General features: G+C 42.9%; 1 protein-coding gene across 8 annotated transcripts in view; it reads right to left on the bottom strand.

The window, feature by feature from the left end:
• The window catches only part of LOC134340959 (neural cell adhesion molecule 1-like), a 688,943-nt gene that overhangs the window by 278,215 nt on the left and 388,158 nt on the right, over positions 1-22,570 (bottom strand). For all 8 annotated transcript variants that reach the window (XM_063038579.1, XM_063038578.1, XM_063038580.1 and 5 more), the window contains exon 3: positions 2,507-2,719. In XM_063038579.1, the coding sequence (XP_062894649.1) occupies positions 2,507-2,719 (213 nt within the window). The remainder of the gene's footprint in view (positions 1-2,506; positions 2,720-22,570) is intronic.

Below are 22,570 nucleotides of genomic sequence, written 5' to 3'. Positions count from 1 at the left end.
CAACAAACTGTGCAAATACAAAAAGAAAACAAAAATCAAATAAATAAGCAATAAATATTGAACATGAGATGAAGAGTCCTTGAAAGGGAGTCCATAGATTGTGGGAACAGTTCAGTGATTGGGTGATTGAAGTTCAATGAATGAAGGTATCCCCTCTGGTCCAAGAGCCTGATGGTTGATGGTTGAGCCTCAAGATATAAATCAAATTTTGACACCTCCCCTTTATCCACCAGTGGATAACTTCACTCACCTCAACACTAAATTGATTCCACAACCTACGGACTCATTTTAAAAGACTCTGCAACTCAATACTATTTATTTACTTATTATTATTTTGATTTTCTTTTTGTATTTGCACAATGAGTTGTTTGCACATTGGCTGGTTGGCCACCTTTGTTTGCAATTTTTGATTGATTTTATTGTGTATCTTTGCACTTGCTGTGAATGCCTGCAAGAAAATGAATCTCAGGGTCCTTTAATAATGGACTTACTTTGAACTTTGAACTTTAATCCAATCAACAAATCCAGTTGTCTGAAAGCCAATCTTATCATCTGTTTCTCCCAGTGACTTAAAAGCTTAATTTGCCAAGCCTTCAACAATTTGCAAACTTAAGACTTCAGTATTTAAAATATAAAATCGTTCAACTTTGATTAGCTGAAGCATTGGCAGGGTAAGGAACTGAGCAAACAGTAGCTTCATTTTCAATAATTGGGGACGAATGATTTGCAAAGAATGCAGGAAGTTGTATAAGACACTAGTGAAGCCAAATTCAGAGTATTGCATGCAGTTCTGCTCACTTACCTACAGGGAAGATCACTCAAACTTCAAAATAAATTTATTATCAGAGTACAGATACGTCACCACATACAACCCTAAGATTCAGAGAAAATTTATAGGGATGTTCCTGGGACTTGAGGACCTGAGTAATAGGGACAGGTTGAATAACTTAGGACTTTATTCCAGAGAGGGTAGGAGAATGAGGAGTATAGAAGGGTAAATGCAAGCAGGCTTTTTCCACTGAAGTTAGGTGAGACTAAAACTAGGGGTCATGAGTGAAGGGTAAAAGGTGAAACGTTTAAGGGAGATATGAGGGGGAACTTCTTCACTCAGAGGGTGGTGAGAGCTGAGAGCGAGCTGCCAGTGTAAATGGTGGCTGTGGGTTCCATTGTAACATTTAAGAGAAGTTTGAATAAGTACATGGATGGTCAATGGGACTAGGCAGAATAATAGTTTGGCATAGACTAGATGGACCGAAGGGCCTGCTTCTATGCCAATCCAGCTGAGCATTCCTCTCACTGCACAGATTATGAGAGCTGCAGCTGCAGTCTTTGGGGTTCATGCAATGCCGCAACAATAACAGTATTGGCAAAGGAAGCACCCTTGGGTGAGAGAGCAAGTTTGGGAACAAGGATATTGGGTGCTGTTGGAAGAACAAAGGAAGAGGAAGGTGCTAAGAGAATGAGAGGCACCTGGCTCTTGAGCTGGGACGGACTGAAATGAGATTACCAACCTGAGGGCAAGGAAGAGGACCAGTTGTGATAACCTTCTATATGTTGCTTTCCCTTAAAAAAAATTCAGTCATTGCTTAAGATTGTTGTCTAAGATAGCACACTGCAATACCTCAGGGAATCACGGCCAAGACTGCACCTTTATATCCCTCCATAGACCATACGACATAGGGGCAGAATCAGGCTATTCAGTTCCTTCAGTCTGCTGCACCATTCCATCCTGGCTGATTTATTACCCACCTCAACCCAATTCTCCCAAGTCCTTTTGCATCTCTGATTTCTGAATTTTCTCCCCATTTAAACAATAGTCTACACTAGAATCATTTTCATTTTTTAATCCTGCTTGTCTTCTTCTGTCAGTCCTCTTAAATTTAAACAACCTCCCTCAAAAGATAATTGACAGGTCCGCTTTTTGGAACTGTGCTCCTAAACTATGGTATACAACACCTAAAACTATAAGAGATGCAGACTCAGTTGACCAGCTCAAAGCTCCTTTATTTAACCTTGCTTTTAACTAACTTGCTTAACTAACTTTAAAACCGTATTAGCATGTTCAGCCCAGATAAGCTCCTTCGACCTGGCTCGGCAGTCACTCTTTATGGAAGGACTGAGTGACCAAATATCTGTGACCATCCATGGACTGAAAGTCTAGGCAGTTTCTGGAGTAGGTTACATGGTTGGCACAACATTGTGGGCCGAAGGTCCTGTAATGTGCTGTAGATTTCTCCGTTCTATGTAAGGCAAATAGCAGCATTATATTTTACATGCATACTTTGAGAATAAAATGAAACTTTGAACATCCTTTTGTCTTTTATTTTCATACTTACTTTTTATTTTTGTTTTTTTATTTTATGTTTGCACTTTATCCCATTGTAAAGCGCTTAGAACTACATTGTCTGTATGATAAGTGCTTGATAAATAAGTTATTATTGTTAACAAAACAGCAGAACTATCCAGAGGAAATGTGAGTTAATGATGGAAACAATGCGATACTTACGGTAGATTTTGACGTTCACCGTAGCCTCCGATTCATTCCCATCCTTTGAGGTTGCAACACATTTATATACACCAGCATCATCGACATTGGCATCATAGAGGGTCAGGCTTGAGGAAACCTCGCTTACTGTCGCCACGGCAATTCGCTGTTGATTGGGATCGATTTTGTCACCATTCGGCAAGTACCAGGAAATGCTGTTGGCTTCTCCAGTCACTGAAATCAAACAAAATCTTAATCAGGTACAAATATTCGTTATCTCACTGCCACTGCAATGGCCTGCTTCTCTGTTCTAATTGGGTTCTTGTACAAATTGTGTATAATTTATACTTAACTATGTATTCTTGTGAATGCTGCCTATATTTATATAAATACAGTATATGTGTACTTTATATATAAATTTTGTAATTTATAGTAATATCATGTATTGCAATGAACTGCTGCCACAAAACAACAAATTTCACTATATGCAGTATGTCACCTGATTCTGATGTACTTGTGCCAATGACAATTAACTCCAATTTGACTTTGAAATCAGAACCACCCTGGCCCACCAGCATGTGAACTTCCTGCAGATAACCAGACCCCTGCCTATCCCAAAACTGGATTCACACCTTTCTTTTTTGGTCACAGATATTTGGATATTCATTGCTGGGTCACTGAATTGCACTAATACCAAAGTCAACACTGTTATGTATGTGGTGACACAAGAGACTGCAATGCTAGAATCTGGAGCAACAAACAATCTGCTGGAGGAACTCCATGGGTGGAGCAGCGCCTGTTCAGGGAGGTAGGGGGGAGAACTGTCAACATAAACACAAGAGTATTTGCAGATGCTGGAAATCCAAAGCAACAACACAAAAAGCTGGAAGAGCTCAGCAAGTCAGAGAACATCGATGGAGAGGAATAAACAGCGAATGCCTTAGGTTGAAACGCTGCATCAGGACATTCAAAAATGAATAATTTACGTGCTCCTATTTTTTATGTTTAATGAAATAGTGTTAGCCATTCTGCTTACCTACAATATGGAGGTACATTCAGCGCTTTGGGATCATGCTACCTTCCAACAGTGAAATCTCATCTATCAACATTCTTTCTCCTGGTTGCACTACACTTCTCTCCCTCACAAACTCATCAACGTGGCAGAATACATCTTCAGCACAGACTAGATGGGCTGAAGGGCCTGTTTCTGTGCTGCAGTGCTCCATGACTCTATGGTCACTTTTGATTATTCTGCCACTGATGGCCTAATTCATTTCCTATGTCTTATGGAGCAACATCAATGGACAATGTACCAGCATATACTTGGATTTAAGGGGAAACTTGAGCATCTGAGAGGAACTCGTGTGGTCTCAAGAAGGTGCATGCTCCACACAGAGAACATCAGAGGTCAGGTCAAGCCCAAGTCTCTGCAGCTGCGAGGAAGCAGCAAGAACTGCTGTACAAACATGCCATAAAACCATAAGACACAGGAGCAGAATCAGGCCACTCAGCCCATTCAGTATGCTCCACCATTCAATTGTGGCTGATTTATTTTAATTCTCAACAATTCTCCTGCCTTTTTCCCAAAATATTACATCCACTTTAAATATACCCAATGTCTTGGCCTCCAAGCTGTGCGTGGCAATGAATTCCACAGATTTGCCACCTCCTGGCTAAAGAAATTCCTCATCTCTGTTTTGAAGGGATGTACTTCTATTCTGAGTCCTCCCCCACTACTGCGCATATCCTCTCCACATCCACTCTATCAAGGCCTTTCAACATTTAGTAAGTTTCATGAGATTCCCACTCACTCTTCTGAATTCCAGTGATTACAGGCCCAGAAACACCAAATGCTTCTCATACATTCACCCTTTCATTCCTTGGATCATTGCTGCTAGCTCCAAGCCCTCTATCTCCCTGCAAACCCACACACCAAGAGGGCCTTTGTGCAATCTTCCATGTGTCAAGGAACTCCTGGAGTGATGTAATCTGGGATCTCCGCTTTAGACACTATCTGTCCACATGCTTGTGAAATGAAGTGGGGCTGCTTGCAACCCATCCTACCCACAACTCAAGAACCAAAATTGTATTTCGTCATTCAGCAGTACACGAATGTAAAGGAGAATGAAATGATGCAATGCAGCATTAAAAAACCACAATAAAGGAATCCAATAAAACATAATGTTGAATGTGGCCATACAGTGCCTATAAAAAGTATTCACCACCCTCGAAATTTTCACATGTTATTGTTTTACAACATTGAATCACAGTGGATTTAATTTGGCTTTTTTGAAAGTGATCAACAGAAAAAGACCCTTATATGTCAAAGTGAAAACAGATCTCTACAAAGTGATCTAAATTAATTACAAATATAAAACACAAAATAATTGATTGCATAAGTATTCACCCCCTTTAACATGACACACCAAATCATCACTGGTGCAGCCAATTGATTTTAGAAATCACATTATTAGCTAAATGGAGATCTGTTTTTGGAGACCTGTGTACAGTCAAGGTGTTTCAATTGATTATAGTTAAAATACACCTGTATCTGGAAGGTCTAACTGCTGGTGAGTCAGTATCCTGGCAAAAACTACACCATCAAGACAAAAGAACACTCCATGCAACTCTGCTAAAGGCTATTGAAAAGCACAAGTCTGGAGATAGAAACAAGAACATTTTCAAGTCACTGAATATCCCTTGGAAGGCCACCAAGAGACCTATGACAACTTTGGAAGATTTACAGGCTTCAGTGGCTGAGATGGGAGAGACTGCACATACAACTGTTGCCCGGGTGCTTCACCAGTTGCAGCTTTAAGGGAGAGTGGCAAAGAGAAAGCCACTGTTGAAAAAAACTCCCATGAAATCTCGGCTAGAGTTTTCCAGAAGGCATGTGGGGAGACTGAAGTCAGCTGGAAGAAGGTTCTATGGACTGATGAAACCAAAATTGAGCTTTTTGGCCATCAGACTAAACGTTACGTTTGATGTAAGCCAAACACTGCACATCATCAAAGACACACCATCCCGATCATGAAGCATAGTGGTGGTTACATCATAATGTGGGGATGCTTCACTGCAGCAGGCCCTCGAACGTTTGTGAAGGTAGAGGGTAAAATGAATGCAGCAAAATACAGAGAAATCCTGGAGGAAAACCTGATGCAGTCTGCAAGAGAACTGCAGATTTGGAGAAGATTTCTTTTCCAGCAAGATAATGACCCCAAGCATAAAGCCAAAGTTACACAGGAATAGCTTAAGAACAACAAAACCAATGTCCTGGAGTGGCCAAGTCAGAGTCCAGATCTCAATCCAATTGAGAATTTGTGACTGGACTTGAAAAGGACTGTTCACTCACGATTCCCATGCAATCTGACAGAGCTTGAGCAGTGTTGTAAAGAAGAATGGGGAAAAATTGCAGCATCCAGATGTGCAAAGCTCATAGAGACCTATCCACACAGACTCAAGGCTGTAACTGCTGCCAAAGGTGCATCTACTAAATACTGACTTGACGGGGACGGATACTTATGCAATCAAGTATTTGTGTTTTATATTTGTAATTAATTTAGATCACTTTGTAGAGATCTGTTTCCACTTTAACATGAAAGATTCTTCTCTGTTGATCAGTGTCAAAAAAACCAAATTAAATCCACTGTGATTCAATGTTGGAAAACAATAAAACATGAAAACTTCCAAGGGTGAATATATACACACACACATACATGAGAACATTGTGCAGCAAAAATATATTCTTGCTGGATGCACCAGCAGCATTACAGAAAGTGAATTAAAATATAACATCAATCCCAAATTCAGATGGGAAAAAGTAGGAACATTAAGCCATCAGCTCCTCCACACAGCCAATCAAAGCCGAGCAGAGTACATATTAATCACAGTAGGGCTATTCTCACCACAGATTGGCTACACAAAAGCAAACTCAGCATATTGCAAATAAGCTTTTTGAAAAACAGAAATAATTCCAGTCCTTAGGGAAAGCATGCTAAATGTGTTCGCTGCAAAAGGGCAGCGTGACCAAGTTATTAACATGAAGCAATGGCTTCTTAGCTTCTTAATGATTTTAGAAAAATAGAAAAGCCTACAAAAAGTGGTGGATACAGCCCAGTCCATCACAGAAAACGTCCTCTCCATCAGTCAGCACAACTACAAAGAGCACTGGTAAAGATTTTTACTCCTCGTGTATATGAAAGATGTAAGAAAAAAAAGTCAATTTAATTCAATTCAATTCAATTCCATCATCAAGAACCCCTACCTTCTAGGCCAGGCTCTCTTCTTGTGCTGCCATTGGAAGGAAGGTACTGGAGCCTTAAGGGTCCCACCAGACCAGGTTGAGGAAAAGTTGTAACCTTCAACCATCAAGCTTCTAAACTAAACAGTTATTACCCTTCAACCATCAGGCTCTTGAACCAGTGTGGATAACTCCACTCACTTCAACTCTGAACTAATTTCTCAACCTATGGATTCACTTTCAAGGACTCTGCAACTCATATTTTCGGCATTATTTATTTATTTATTTTGCATTTGCAGTTTGTCTTCTTTTGTACAATGGTTTTGTGTCAGTCTTTATTTATGTGGAGTGTTTCATTAATTCTATAGTATTTCTCAGTTCTACTGTGAATGCCTGCAAGACAATAAATCTCAAGGTTGTATGCATATGGTGACATACATGTTATGTAATAATAAAATAACTTTGAACTTTGAATTTATTCCAGTCTCTGTTCTTCAAGGAGTTAGTGCCAGAGTGTAGTGGGGAATTAAGATTAAGACCAACATTAGTTTTTTTGTCATATGTACATTGAAACATACAATAAAATGCATAATTTAAATCAAATTAGAGAGGACTGTGCTGAGCAAGTGCTGTCACGCTTCTGGTGTCAACATAGCATTCCCACAACTCTCTAATCCTAATCCATACATCTTTGGTATGTGGGAGGAAACCAAAACAGCTGGAGGAAACCCATAGTCACAGGGAGAACATACAGACAGTGGCAAGAATCGAACCCTGATCTTACAGGTGGCAAACTGTAAAGCGTTGAGGTAATAGCTACACCACCGTGCTGCCCCAAATATCTGCATATATTCTAAGGATAATAAATGGACTAATATCAAATAACAGGGAGGAATTTGTGAAAATCCAAATAAACAAAATGTATAGGTTCCCCTCTATCAACTCTGATTGCTGCATCCTTGAAGATTTCTATCAATGTTGTGTAGTTAGATTTTCAGAAGTTATTTGACAGGGTGCTACATAAAAGCCAGTGCACAGCAGCATTAGAGCTCATGGTACTGGAAGTAAATGCAACATTCCCTCAACTTTTTTTTTACAACTGCACTGAGCAGGAAATTTTTACACAGCCTGAAAGTTGTGTGGAACTTCAAATGTTTTTTTGTAATGTGCATACTGTAACTATTTAGAATGAAAATTTAAAAATCACATACTTTTGATTTTATTTATTAATTGAAGCATTTAATAAAATGCAGTGCAACAAAGAAAATCTTTCCATTTTGTCAAATTTTTCTTGTCTGTCTTTATTCCAGCTGCATGGCAACAAAGGCTATGCGTGCAGGAGCATTTCAGTTACTGCGCAGTCACGCACCCGCACATTTTGGAGAGAACAGTGTGTGTTAGGTTAACAGAACCCCAGGGAGCAACTACCTGATTGTTCTTGTGAACCGTTCTGCCATTAGGGTACTCTCTCACATCCACTGATCAACCCTAATCTCTGCTCATCTCTATTCCAACTAGGAGTATTTGCAAATATTTTAAATCTCTCCCTGCTTCAGCTTGTGGCCCGTCCTGCTGTAAGGACACCACTATCATCCCGGTGCCTAAGAAAAACAAGAAAATGTGCCTCAATGACTATGCCCAGTGGCTCTAATGTCTACCATCATGAAATGCTTTGAGAGGCTGGTCATGGCACGCTTCAACTCCAATTTTCGAGACAACCTCAACCCACTGCAATTTGCCTACCACCAAAAAATATCTACATTGGATGCTATCTCCCTGGCCCTACACTCATCTCTAGAGCCTCTGGACAGTAAAGACACCTATCTTAGACTATTACTGACTGCAGTTCTGTCTTCAATACCATTATTCCAAGCAAACTCATTGCCAAACTCCCGACCCGGGGAGTCAATACCTCCCTTTGTAACTGGATCCTTGACTTCCTGACCAACACACCGCAATCAGCAAGGATAGGTAGCAACACTTCCCCACAATTATTCTAAACACTGGTGATCCATGGTTGCGTCCTCAGCCCCCTATTCTACTCTCTTAACACTCACGACTGAGTGGCCAGATTCTGCTCTAACTTCATCTACAGGTTTGCAGATGAAAACATTTCAGTGGGTCTCATCTCAAATAACGATGAGTCAGAGAACAGGAAGGAGACTGAAAGCACAGTAACATGGGTCATGACAATAACCTTTGCCTTGACATCAACAAAGCATAACAGCTGGTCATTGACTTCAAAAAGGAAGGCAGTACACATGCTCCTGTCTACATCAAGAGTGTTTACGTTAAGAAGGTTGAGAGCTTCAAGATTCAAGGTGTGAACATCACCAATAGCCTAACCTGGATCAATCACATTGATGTCACCACCATGAACGCTCACCAATGCTTCTAATTCCTTTGGAGGTTAAAGAGATTTGGCATGTACCCATCAACTTTTACTAATTTCTATTGATGCACCAGAGAAAGCATTCTATCTGGAAGTATAACGGCTTGGTATGCCAACTGCTCTACATGTGACTGCAAGAAACTGATAAGAACGTTATGGACACAGCTCAGCACATCACAGGAAACAGCTAGCATTATCAAAGTCCTCACCCGCAACTGGACATTTTATCTTCTTCCGTCTACTATTAGACAGAAAATACAGAAGTCTGAAAGCATATACCGCCATGGATAGCTCTATCCCACTGTAATCAGGTTCCTCGACAGACATCTTGCATGATAAGAAGGACTCTTGGCATCACAGTCTATCTTGTTATGATCTTGCACTTTGTTTACCTGCACTGCACTTTCTCTGCAGCCGTTACATTTTATTCTGCATTGTTACTGTTTTGCCTTGTTCTACCTCAATGCACTGTCTAATGATTAGATTTAAATAAACAGTATGCAAGATAAGCTTTTCACTGTATCTTGGTACATGTGACAATAATAAATCAATACCAACTCTCACAGCTCAGAGATGTTTGCTAATGTGACATTTACAAAAGGTCCACGTAAGCAGAGATAGAAACATAGAAAATAGGTGCAGGAGTAGGCCATTCGGCCCTTCGAGCCTGCACTGCCATTCAGTATGATCATGGCTGATCATCCAACTCAGAACCCTGTACCTGCCTTCTCTGCATACCCACTGATCCCTTTAGCCACAAGGGCCATATCTAACTCCCTCTTAAATATAGCCAATGAACTGGCCTCAACTGTTTCCTGTGGCAGAGAATTCCACAGATTCACCACTCTCTGTGTGAAGAAGTTTTTCCTCATCTCGGTCCTAAAAGGCTTCCCCTTTATCCTCAAACTGTAACCCCTCGTTCTGGACTTCCCCAACATCAGGAACAATCTTCCTGCATCTAGCCTGTCCAATCCCTTTAGGATTTTATACATTTCAATAAGATCCCCCCTCAATCTTCTAAATTCCAGAGAGTATAAGCCTAGTTCATCCAGTCTTTCTTCATATGAAAGTCCTGCCATCCCAGGAATCAATCTGGTGAACCTTCTTTGTACTCCCTCTATGGCAAGGATGTCTTTCCTCAGATTAGGGGACCAAAACTGCACACAATACTCCAGGTGTGGTCTCACCAAGGCCTTGTACAACTGCAGTAGTACCTCCCTGCTCCTGTACTCGAATCCTCTCACTATAAATGCCAGCATACCATTCGCCTTTTTCACCGCCTGCTGTACCTGCATGCCCACTTTCAATGACTGGTGTGTAATGACACCCAAGTCTCGTTGCACCTCCCCTTTTCCTAACGGCCACCATTCAGATAATAATCTGTTTTCCTGTTTTTGCCACCAATGGCAAATGGTGATGGATGAACAAAGTATAGATGGGAAAACAGGCAAGGTTATAAAGGACAAAAAGCCATAAAAAGGGAAAACTACAGCAACCAATGATTTAATCTACACACCTTTGAAAGTTTTTTTTAAAAGAGTTAATTATGAATGGAAGATGTTACAGAGAGGTACAAATGGAATGACAGAGGACATGCCTCTTTCAGGCAGGACCTGTTGGGAAATGTATTAGAGAAATGCTTATGGGTTTAAATTGCTGAAGGGCTGATTTCCAATATCCTGAACCCATTTGGTAGTTAGATACATCCTCTAGAGCTCTGGACTGCCATCAGTATCAGTATCCCTTGACATCAAGGTCATTGCCATGTACAGGCAGGTTAATCTCAAGTAAGCAACTAATGTCAGGATTACAGGCTTCCTAAGAAGATACTGAATATCGAGAGGCCTTGATAGAGTGGATGTGAAGAGGATGTATCCTATAGTGTGGAGTCTTGGACCAAATCACACAGCCTCAGAATAGGGGGATGTCCATTTAGAACAGAGATGAGAAGGAACTTCTCAAGCCAGAGAGTGGTGAATCTGTGGAATACTTTGCCACAGACAAGAGGCCAACTCACTGGGTATATTTAAAGGAGATATTGATAAGTTCCTGATTAGTCAAAGCATCAAAGGTTATAGGGAGAAGGTAGGAAAATGGGGTTGAGACGGATAATAAATCAGCAATGATGGAATGGCAGGGCAGACTCAATGGGCTGAATAGCCTAATACGGCTCCAATGTCTTAAGGTTTTCTGGTCTTATTGGATGGCCATTTCTTATGGCTAACAAGAACCTAGGGAGGATCAGACATCAGAGTAGCATAATACAGAAGGCACACTGACCACATGGTGGGTGGAACAGAGTCTGCCGGGACCTAGTCCCATGCTCAACACTGAACATTTTCTTGCATGTCAGAAGTCAAGAAAACACAAGTGGGGAAACGTGGTGAAAGGGAGTAATGGAATGACCACCTCAGATCCAATAGCAGTGTTCTTCAGTATTTTAGTACCACTGTGAGTGCCACTGACACCAAGCTAAACATTTATTCTCCTCTACAATAGGGTGAATCCTATAGGGTAACCTCTACCACCAGCAAGATCTACAAAGAACTGGGATTGAAACTGTAAGGGACCAGCTTTCCATGCCTGCAGCTTTACACTGGCAGAACAGGGAGAAATGGGGAGGAGAGATGGCGAGAGAGAAAAGCTAAGCTGATATTCAGTATCAAGAGGGGCATCATAGCATAACAGTTAGTGCAAATGCTTTACAGCACCAGTGTCACGGTCTAGGGTTCTATTCCCACCGCCGCCTGTAAGAAGTTTGTACATCCTCCCTGTGACGGTGTGGGTTTCCTCCAGGTGCTCCAGTTTCCTCACAAAGGCATTCAGTTAGGCTGAGGGAGTTGTGGGCATGCTATGTTGCAACCAAAAGATGGTGATGCTTGAGGGAACAATCCTTGGACTGAGTTGGTCGCTGAAGCAAAATGACACATTTCACTGTTTGTTTTCATGTGCATGTGACAAATAAAGCTAATCTTTACCTAAATGATCTCTGGCAGAAGCAGATTACAATTCCATCATTAAGGACCCCCATCATCCAGGACATGCCCTCTTCTCATTGCTACCATCAGGGAGGAGGTGTGGGAGGCTAAAGGCACATACTCAACGATTCAGGAACAGATTTATTCCCTCTGCTATCAGATTTCTAAATGGACTGAATCACTGAACATAAGTTCACTACTGTTTCCACTCTTTTGGCACTACTTATTTATATATATATATATACACATACATACACACACACATTTTACTGTAATTTACAGTTTTTATTATTATGTATTGCAACATACTGCTGCCACATAACAACAAACTTCACAGCATATGCTGTTGATATAAAACCTGATTCTGGTTCTGAACTTTGCCCAGCACTTACTGCTTTTGCACCTTTGAATGATCTAGTCATGGCAGTTCCCCACAGAAAGTTATATTGTTTGATCTTTCTAAACTTGCCACTTCAGCTACTAAACACAGCAGGGGTCCCACTTTGGAATACTGGATGTTTGTTTCCTGTTAAATAATTTATTAGACATAACGACAAGCATATAGACAAAGTTCGCTGCTCAGTGTGAATTGTATTTTGCAACTTCCTTGGAAAAATTCAATCGGACTACAGGAGGAGCCACGTCCTATGGGCAAGATTAACTGTCCTTCACACAGAAGACAGTGGACATTCAGAAGTTAATTCCCATTTGAGCCTGACAGCCCTGGTGTTGAATTAACATTAGCAGGGTGAAGTGCAATAGAGGGACTGAAGAATAAAGTGGGTGAGAGTTCTTTATGCTGGAGCCAGTCACCCCAGGTCTACACTGATGAACTCCACTGCATCTGCAAAACCAGCCTGATATAATTAACCCACAGGAAGTTCAAACCGCTGGTGAGCAATGTGTGTGCAGTCAGAAAGGCAGGAGCAGTGACCCAAGAAGAAACGGAGGAAGTCAAAAGAATTAAGGCTGGAATGAGATGGGACAGTGTAAGCACTGGTACAAGATGGTTTAGAGAAAGGACGGGAGTGAGATGCGACATTGAGAAGGCTGGTACAAGATGGTTTAGAGAAAGGACCGGAGTGAGATGGGACATTCAGAGGGCTGGTACAAGATGATTTAGAAAAAGGACCGGAGTGAGATGGGACATTAAGAGGGCTGGTACAAGATGGTTTAGAAAAAGGACCAGAGTGAGATGGGACATTGAGAGGGCTGGTACAAGATGGTTCCGACAAAGTACCGGTATGAGATGGGACATTGAGAGGGCTGGTACAAGGTGTTTAGAGAAAGGACCGGTATGAGATGGGACATTGAGAGGGCTGGTACAAGATGGTTTAGAGAAAGGACCGGAGTGAGATGGGACATTGAGAGGGCTGGTACAAGGTGGTTTAGAGAAAGGACCGGAGTGAGATGGTGCAGTGAGAGGGCTGGTACAAGATGGTTTTGACGAAGGACCGGTATGAGATGGGACATTGAGAGGGCTGGTACAAGATGTTTAGAGAAAGGACCGGAGTGAGATGGGACATTCAGAGGGCTGGTACAAGATGGTTTTGACGAAGGACCGGTATGAGATGGGACATTGAGAGGGCTGGTACAAGATGGTTTAGAGAAAGGACCGGAGTGAGATGGGACATTGAGAGGGCTGGTACAAGATGGTTCTGACAAAGTACCGGAGTGAGATGGGACATTGAGAGGGCTGGTACAAGAGGGTTTAGAGAAAGGACCGGAGTGAGATGGGACATTGAGAGGGCTGGTACAAGATGGTTCTGACAAAGTACCGGAGTGAGATGGGACATTGAGAGGGCTGGTACAGGATGGTTTAGAGAAAGGACCGGAGTGAGATGGGACATTGAGAGGGCTGGTACAGGATGGTTCTGACAAAGTACCGGAGTGAGATGGGACATTGAGAGGGCTGGTACAAGAGGGTTTAGAGAAAGGACCAGAGTGAGATGGTGCAGTGAGAGGGCTGGTACAGGATGGTTTAGAGAAAGGACTGGAGTGAGATAGGACATTGAGAGGGCTGGTACAAGGTGTTTAGAGAAAGGACCGGAGTGAGATGGTGCAGTGAGAGGGCTGGTACAAGATGGTTTTGACGAAGGACCGGTATGAGATGGGACATTGAGAGGGCTGGTACAAGATGGTTTAGAGAAAGGACCGGAGTGAGATGGGACATTCAGAGGGCTGGTACAAGATGGTTCTGACAAAGTACCGGAGTGAGATGGGACATTGAGAGGGCTGGTACAAGAGGGTTTAGAGAAAGGACCGGAGTGAGATGGGACATTGAGAGGGCTGGTACAAGATGGTTCTGACAAAGTACCGGAGTGAGATGGGACATTGAGAGGGCTGGTACAAGAGGGTTTAGAGAAAGGACCGGAGTGAGATGGGACATTCAGAGGGCTGGTACAAGATGGTTTAGAGAAAGGACCGGAGTGAGATGGGACATTGAGAGGGCTGGTACAAGATGGTTTAGAGAAAGGACCGGAGTGAGATGGGACATTGAGAGGGCTGGTACAAGATGGTTTTGACAAAGTACCGGAGTGAGATGGGACATTGAGAGGGCTGGTACAAGAGGGTTTAGAGAAAGGACCGGAGTGAGATGGGACATTGAGAGGGCTGGTACAAGATGGTTCTGACAAAGTACCGGAGTGAGATGGGACATTGAGAGGGCTGGTACAGGATGGTTTAGAGAAAGTACCGGAGTGAGATGGGACATTGAGAGGGCTGGTACAAGATGGTTTAGAGAAAGGACCGGAGTGAGATGGGACATTGAGAGGGCTGGTACAAGAGGGTTTAGAGAAAGGACCGGAGTGAGATGGTGCAGTGAGAGGGCTGGTACAGGATGGTTTTGACGAAGGACCGGTATGAGATGGGACATTGAGAGGGCTGGTACAAGATGTTTAGAGAAAGGACCGGAGTGAGATGGGACATTGAGAGGGCTGGTACAAGATGGTTTTGACGAAGGACCGGTATGAGATGGGACATTGAGAGGGCTGGTACAAGATGGTTTAGAGAAAGTACCGGAGTGAGATGGTGCAGTGAGAGGGCTGGTACAGGATGGTTTTGACGAAGGACCGGTATGAGATGGGACATTCAGAGGGCTGGTACAAGATGGTTTTGACGAAGGACCGGTATGAGATGGGACATTGAGAGTGCTGGTACAAGATGGTTTAGAGAAAGGACCGGAGTGAGATGGGACATTGAGAGGGCTGGTACAAGATGGTTCTGACAAAGTACCGGAGTGAGATGGGACATTGAGAGGGCTGGTACAAGAGGGTTTAGAGAAAGGACCGGAGTGAGATGGGACATTGAGAGGGCTGGTACAAGATGGTTCTGACAAAGTACCGGAGTGAGATGGGACATTGAGAGGGCTGGTACAGGATGGTTTAGAGAAAGGACCGGAGTGAGATGGGACATTGAAAGGGCTGGTACAAGATGGTTCTGACAAAGTACCGGAGTGAGATGGGACATTGAGAGGGCTGGTACAAGATGGTTTAGAGAAAGGACCGGAGTGAGATGGTGCAGTGAGAGGGCTGGTACAGGATGGTTTAGAGAAAGGACTTGAGTGAGATAGGACATTGAGAGGGCTGGTACAAGGTGTTTAGAGAAAGGACCGGAGTGAGATGGGACATTGAGAGGGCTGGTACAAGATGGTTTTGACGAAGGACCGGTATGAGATGGGACATTGAGAGGGCTGGTACAAGATGGTTTAGAGAAAGGACCGGAGTGAGATGGGACATTGAGAGGGCTGGTACAAGATGGTTTTGACGAAGGACCGGTATGAGATGGGACATTGAGAGGGCTGGTACAAGATGGTTTAGAGAAAGGACCGGTATGAGATGGGACATTGAGAGGGCTGGTACAAGGTGTTTAGAGAAAGAACCGGTATGAGATGGGACATTGAGAGGGCTGGTACAAGATGGTTTAGAGAAAGGACCGGAGTGAGATGGGACATTGAGAGGGCTGGTACAAGGTGTTTAGAGAAAGGACCGGAGTGAGATGGGACATTGAGAGGGCTGGTACAAGATGGTTTAGAGAAAGGACCGGTATGAGATGGGACATTGAGAGGGCTGGTACAAGAGGGTTTAGAGAAAGGACCGGAGTGAGATGGGACATTGAGAGGGCTGGTACAAGATGGTTTAGAGAAAGGACCGGAGTGAGATGGGACATTGAGAGGGCTGGTACAAGATGGTTTAGAGAAAGGACCGGAGTGAGATGGGACATTCAGAGGGCTGGTACAAGATGGTTTAGAGAAAGGACCGGAGTGAGATGGGACATTCAGAGGGCTGGTACAAGATGGTTTTGACGAAGGACTGGTATGAGATGGGACATTGAGAGGGCTGGTACAAGATGGTTTAGAGAAAGGACCGGAGTGAGATGGGACATTGAGAGGGCTGGTACAAGATGGTTTTGACGAAGGACCGGTATGAGATGGGACATTGAGAGGGCTGGTACAGGATGGTTTAGAGAAAGGACCGGAGTGAGATGGGACATTCAGAGGGCTGGTACAAGATGGTTTTGACGAAGGACCGGTATGAGATGGGACATTGAGAGGGCTGGTACAAGATGGTTTAGAGAAAGGACCGGAGTGAGATGGGACATTCAGAGGGCTGGTACAAGATGGTTTTGACGAAGGACCGGTATGAGATGGGACATTGAGAGGGCTGGTACAGGATGGTTTAGAGAAAGGACCGGAGTGAGATGGGACATTCAGAGGGCTGGTACAAGATGGTTTTGACGAAGGACCGGTATGAGATGGGACATTGAGAGGGCTGGTACAGGATGGTTTAGAGAAAGGACCGGAGTGAGATGGGACATTCAGAGGGCTGGTACAAGATGGTTTAGAGAAAGGACCGGAGTGAGATGGGACATTGAGAGGGCTGGTACAAGATGGTTTAGAGAAAGGACCGGAGTGAGATGGGACATTGAGAGGGCTCGTACAAGGTGGTTTAGAGAAAGGACCGGAGTGAAATGGTGCAGTGAGAGGGCTGCAGTGATATGGATCAGAAAGAGGAATGGAGAGTGATGGAACTGAGTAAGGACTGAATTGAAATGGAACACAGAGACGACTGGATCAAGGTGAGACTAAGAAAGGGCTGAGGTGAAGTCCGCCCAATCACAAAACCCTGGCCTTTTGTGCAGAACCCAGCCTGGCAGCCCCTGTCTGTGTCAGATCCTGACGATAAGACAACATGAAGGAAAGAACAAGTTGGTTGGGCAGAACCAGAATAGATTTTGGAAAGGATGTTACACCTAGTTAATCTGGATCTGAGGACGAGATAGATAACGTGAACCAACAGTGTATATAGAGCACACTGTAAGTTCTGTGGTACTGCAGAGACTGGGCTTAGGCACTGTCCTGTATCTATCACTTGGCTGAGGGCACCATGCAGTATATTACAATTTGACGACAATACAAACCTGGATAGGATTCAGAGCGGAGAGGAGAGGAGCTGGGCATCAGAGAGGCACAAGGAGGATACAGACATACTTAGTAAGTGGTAGATGGACTATAAGACACTACCTAGAAAAAGGCAAAAGGCAATGGCAAACTAACTCTTTAGAAAAAAACTGCCATGAAGAATCACAGTCATGGAAAAACCATGATCGGCATGACACATAATGGATGAATGAGATGGAATATAATGAATCAGAATCATAATTAGGTTAAATATCACATTAAATGTTGTGAAGTTTATTGCTTTGCAGCAGCAGTGCAATACGTAATAAAAACTATTAATCACAATAAGAAATACTGTACTGTGCAGAAGTCTTAGGCAGGTATATATAGCTAGGGTGCTAAAGACTTTTGCCCAGCACTGTAGTAATTTTATGTATTGCACTGTACTGCTGCCACAAAAAAAAAACTGATTTCATGACATATGTGAGTGATGACAGACCTGATTCTGATTAGGGTCTCTATTGTGGACTGAGAGTGGGAAGGGGACAGGGAGAGGGGAATCATGGTTGGGAAAGGAGAAGGGAGATTTACAAATTGCTCTCCACTCCATATTGACAAATACAGTACTGTGCAAAAGTCTTAGGTATTCTAGCTATATATATGTGCCTAAGACTTCTGCATTATACTGTATATAAAAAAACTAAATATTAAGTAGCACAAAAAGAGAGCAAAATAAAGTGAGGTACTGTTGATGGGTTCATTGTTCATTCAGAAATCTGATGGTGGAGGAAGAAGCTGTCCCTGAAACATCCAGTGTGTGCCTTCAGGCTTCTGTACCTCCTCCCAGATGGTAGCAATGAGAAGAGGGCACGTCCTGGGTGATAGGGGTGCTTAATGATGGATGCTGCCTTTTTAAGCAATCACCTTTTGAAGATGTCCTCGATGCTGGAGAGACTAACGCCCATGATGGAACTGGCTGAGTTTGCAACTTTCTGCAGTGTTTTCCAATCCTGTACAGTGGCCCCTCCATACCACAAGGTAATGCAACCAGTTAGAATGCTCTCCAAGGTACAATGTGGAATAATGTGTGGTTATTCACTCTGGAAATTACTAATGGTTCATGTCCAGAAATACCAGCATGGTCAGAAGATCGGCTGATTGGCCAAAGGCAAATGGGAATAAAGGGAGCTTTTTCTGGTTGGCTGTCAATGATAGCTCTTTTTTGCAGGGGTCAGTATTGGATCCACAACATTGCATGTTATATGTTAAAGATCTGGATGATGGAATTGATGGCCTCGTAACCATGCTTGTGGATAATACAAAGATAGGTGGAGGTGCAGGTAGTGTTGAGGAAGAAGGGAATTTGCAGAAGGACTTGGACATATTAGGAGAATGGATAAAGAAGTGGCAGATAGAATACAGTGTAGGGAAGTGAATGTTTATGTACTTTGATAGAAGAAATAACGATATAGACTGCTCTTTAAATGGGGAGCAGTTCCAGAAATGAGAGGTTGAAAGAGAATTGGGAGTCTTGGTGGTGGTGTTGATAAATACAATAGGTGTTTAAGAGGCTCTTGGATAGACACATAAATGTGCAGAGAATGGAGGACAATGGACATCGTGTACACAGAAGGGATGAGATTAGTTAGGTATTTAATTTCAGTACAGGCCCTTCACGCCACAAATTACAACTTCGTGGCCCAAGGGTCTTGATCCTGTGCTATTCCATTCTGAGTTTACAGAACTGTGCAGTCTTAGGTACATATACTCTATATAGCTAGGGTGCTTAAGACTTTTGCACAGCACTGTAGTAATTTTATGTATTGAACTGTATTGCTGTAACAGAAAGAAACAAATTTCATGACATCTGTGAGAGATGATAAACCTTATTCTGATAGGGGGTTTATTATGGACTGAGAGTGGAAAGGGGGCAGGGAGAGGGGAGGGCACGGGAAGCACCAGAGAAACATTCTGTAATGATCAAGAACCAATTGTTTGGAATCAAATGACTTTGCCTGGTGTCTTAGGGCTGGGTGTGTCTGCATCTGTGCCTTCCCCACTCTGTTGCTGGCACTCCTTCTCTGCCACCTGTCCCACACCCCTCCCATGGCACTCTAACCTCACCATTCCCAACATCCTCTGTTCCCACCAGATTTACAAACTTCCTTTCTGTTTTCCGTCGACAAATACAGTATTGTGCAAAAGTCTTAGGCACCCTAGCTTTACACACACACACACCTATATATGTATATACAGTATATGTGTGCCTAAGACCTTTGCACAGTTCTGTATATCTCTGCCTCATGTACCCACAAACCAATGAGTTGCACGTAGACAACTTAATTATTTTTATCTATTTTACTTATTTACAGATGCAGAGCAGAATAGGCCACACCACCCAGCAACCTCCAACAACCCACTGATTTAACCCAGACCTAATCATGGGACAATTTACAATGACCAAGTACCTTACCAACTGGTACATGTTTGAACTGTGGGAGGAAACCAGAGCACCCGGAGAAAACCCATACAATCAGAGGAGGATGTACAAACTCTTTAAAGTGATTCAAATATGATCACAGGTGGTTTAATTCCACATTCACATCCCACCGACAGTAAATTTTTCACTGCTTACTTATCGATAACAAATCCTTAAAAATATCTAAACATGTTGCTTCCACTCTGGTTCACAACCATCTGTGACAGGAAATAAGGTTTGTGGCTAAGTACAGCTCCAGTGCTACGTTCAAGTTTGCTGACGACACCACTGTCGTAGACTGAATCAAAGGTGGTAATGAATCAGCCTATATTTGAAAATCTGGCTGAGTGGTGCCATAACAACAACCTCTTACTCAATGTCAGCAAGACCAAGGAGCTGATTACTGACCTCAGGAGGAAACCACAGGTCGAAGAGACAGTCCTCATCAGAGGATCAGAGGTGGACAGGGTCAGCAACTTTAAATGGTATTATTATTTTGGAGGAATCTCAGCACGTACGTGCAATTATAAAGAAAAAAGCAGAGCAGCGCCTCTACTTCCTTAGGAATTTGTAGAGATACAGCGTGACATCTAAAACTTTTGACAGACTTCCATAGACGTGTAGTGGAGAGTATATTGACTGGCTGCATAACAGCCTGATATGGAAACACCAATGCCCCTGAACGGAAAGTACTACAAAAAAAAGTAGTGGATACGGTCCAGTACATCATGGGTAAAGCCTTCCCCACTATTGAGCACATCTACGTGAAACTGTCAAAGGAGAGCAACATCCATCATCAGGAACCCCCACCACCCTAGACATGCTCTTTTCTCGCTGCTGCCATCAGTAGAAGGTACAGGAGCCTCAGGACTCACACCACCAGGTTCAGGATGTTCTTACACCTCAAACATCAAGCTCTTGAACCAAAGGGGATAACTTCACTCAATTTCACTTGCCCCATCATTGAAATGTTCCCAAAAAGATATTAACTCACTTTCAAAGACTCTTCATCTTATGTTCTCAATATTTATTGCTTATTTAATTATTATTATTATTTCTTTTTTTGTATTTGCACAGTTTGTTTTCTTTTGCACACTGGTTGAACATCCAAGTTGGTGCGATTTTGCATTGATTCTATTGTGGTTATTATTCTATTATGGATTTATTGAGTATGCCCACAAGAAAATGAATTTCAGGGTCGTATATGGTGACATACATGTACTTTGATAATACTTTGAAATTCGTACTATGCACTCGTGGCCACTTTATTAGGTACAGAGATGCAGAATAATAAAACACAAAATACTCTGCAGATGCTGGGGTCAAAGCAACACTCACAACACGCTGGAGGAACTCAGCAGGTCAGGCAGCATCCGTGGAAACGATCAGTCAACATTTCGGGCCGGAACCTGACTGATCCTGTCAGTCCTGACGAAGGGTTCTGGCCCGAAACGTTGACTGATCGTTTTCACAGATGCTGCCCGACCTGCTGAGTTCCTCCAGCGTGTTGTGAGTGTTGAGATGCAGAATAAATGGCCACTGAGTGTATTTCTAATGAGTATAAAATAGTTCACTGAAGAATCACCACAGTTAAATCTTTTCAATGTACTGTTTGAAAGATGCTGATGGAATAAAACAGTATTCATGTAAACTGTGGGTGAGTTGGAGATAATATCCAATTTAGGATCATTCATGCAATCTAAAATTCTCCAAATGAATGAGTAATCTCTCTAATTTAATCATCTGTCAATGTGGACCACCTCTCCACATTCTAAATAAATCTCAGACATCTGTCATCAAAAACAACTTAATCAGTTGTAATTCTGCAGTCAGTTCCGACTGCATTCCTCCTGTTCTGTAACACTGAACAACACCTAGCAGCAACACCTCACATTCCATTTTGTTAGCCTCCAACCTGTTGGCACAGACATCAATTTTTCCAACTTCCCTTAATCACTCTATTCCACCTCCTTTTTTTTTCCATTCCTCATTCCAGCTTGCCTCTCATCCCTGTTCTTCTCACCTGGTAATCACGTTCCTCTGGCGCCCTTCCTCCTTCCCTTTCTCCCATGATTCACTGATCCCTCTAATCAGATTCCTTCCCCTTCAACCATTTACCTCTTCCATCAATCCCCTCCTTGCTTCTTACCTCATTCCCCTCCCCCCCCCCACTTTACCCCTCACCTGGTCTCAGTTATCACCTGCCAGCCTGTACTCCTTCCCCTCCCCCATCTTCTTATGATAACCAGCCGCCTTCCCTTCCAATCCTGATGAAGGTGTTGCAGGGATGAGCAGAAAAATGGCAGATGGAGTTTAACCTGGCCAAATGTGAGGTGTTGTACACTGTTAATGGCAAGATCCTTAATAGTTGATGAGCAGAGGGATCTTGGGGTCCAAGTTCATAGCTCCCTGAAATTGGCTACACAGGTGATTAAGAAGGCATATAGCATGCCTGCATTTATTAGTCGAGGCATTGTGTTTAAAAGTTACGTTGCAGCTTTATAAAACTCTAGTTACACCGCATCTGGAGTATTGCATACAGTTCTGGTCACCTCATTATAGGAAGGGTGTTGAGACTTTGGAGAGGGAGCAGAAGAG

Source organism: Mobula hypostoma, chromosome X2 (assembly GCF_963921235.1).
Source record: "Mobula hypostoma chromosome X2, sMobHyp1.1, whole genome shotgun sequence".
Taxonomy (NCBI): domain Eukaryota; kingdom Metazoa; phylum Chordata; class Chondrichthyes; order Myliobatiformes; family Myliobatidae; genus Mobula; species Mobula hypostoma.
The sequence above is the reverse complement of the archived record's forward strand: the minus strand, read 5'-3'. Positions and strand labels throughout refer to the sequence as shown.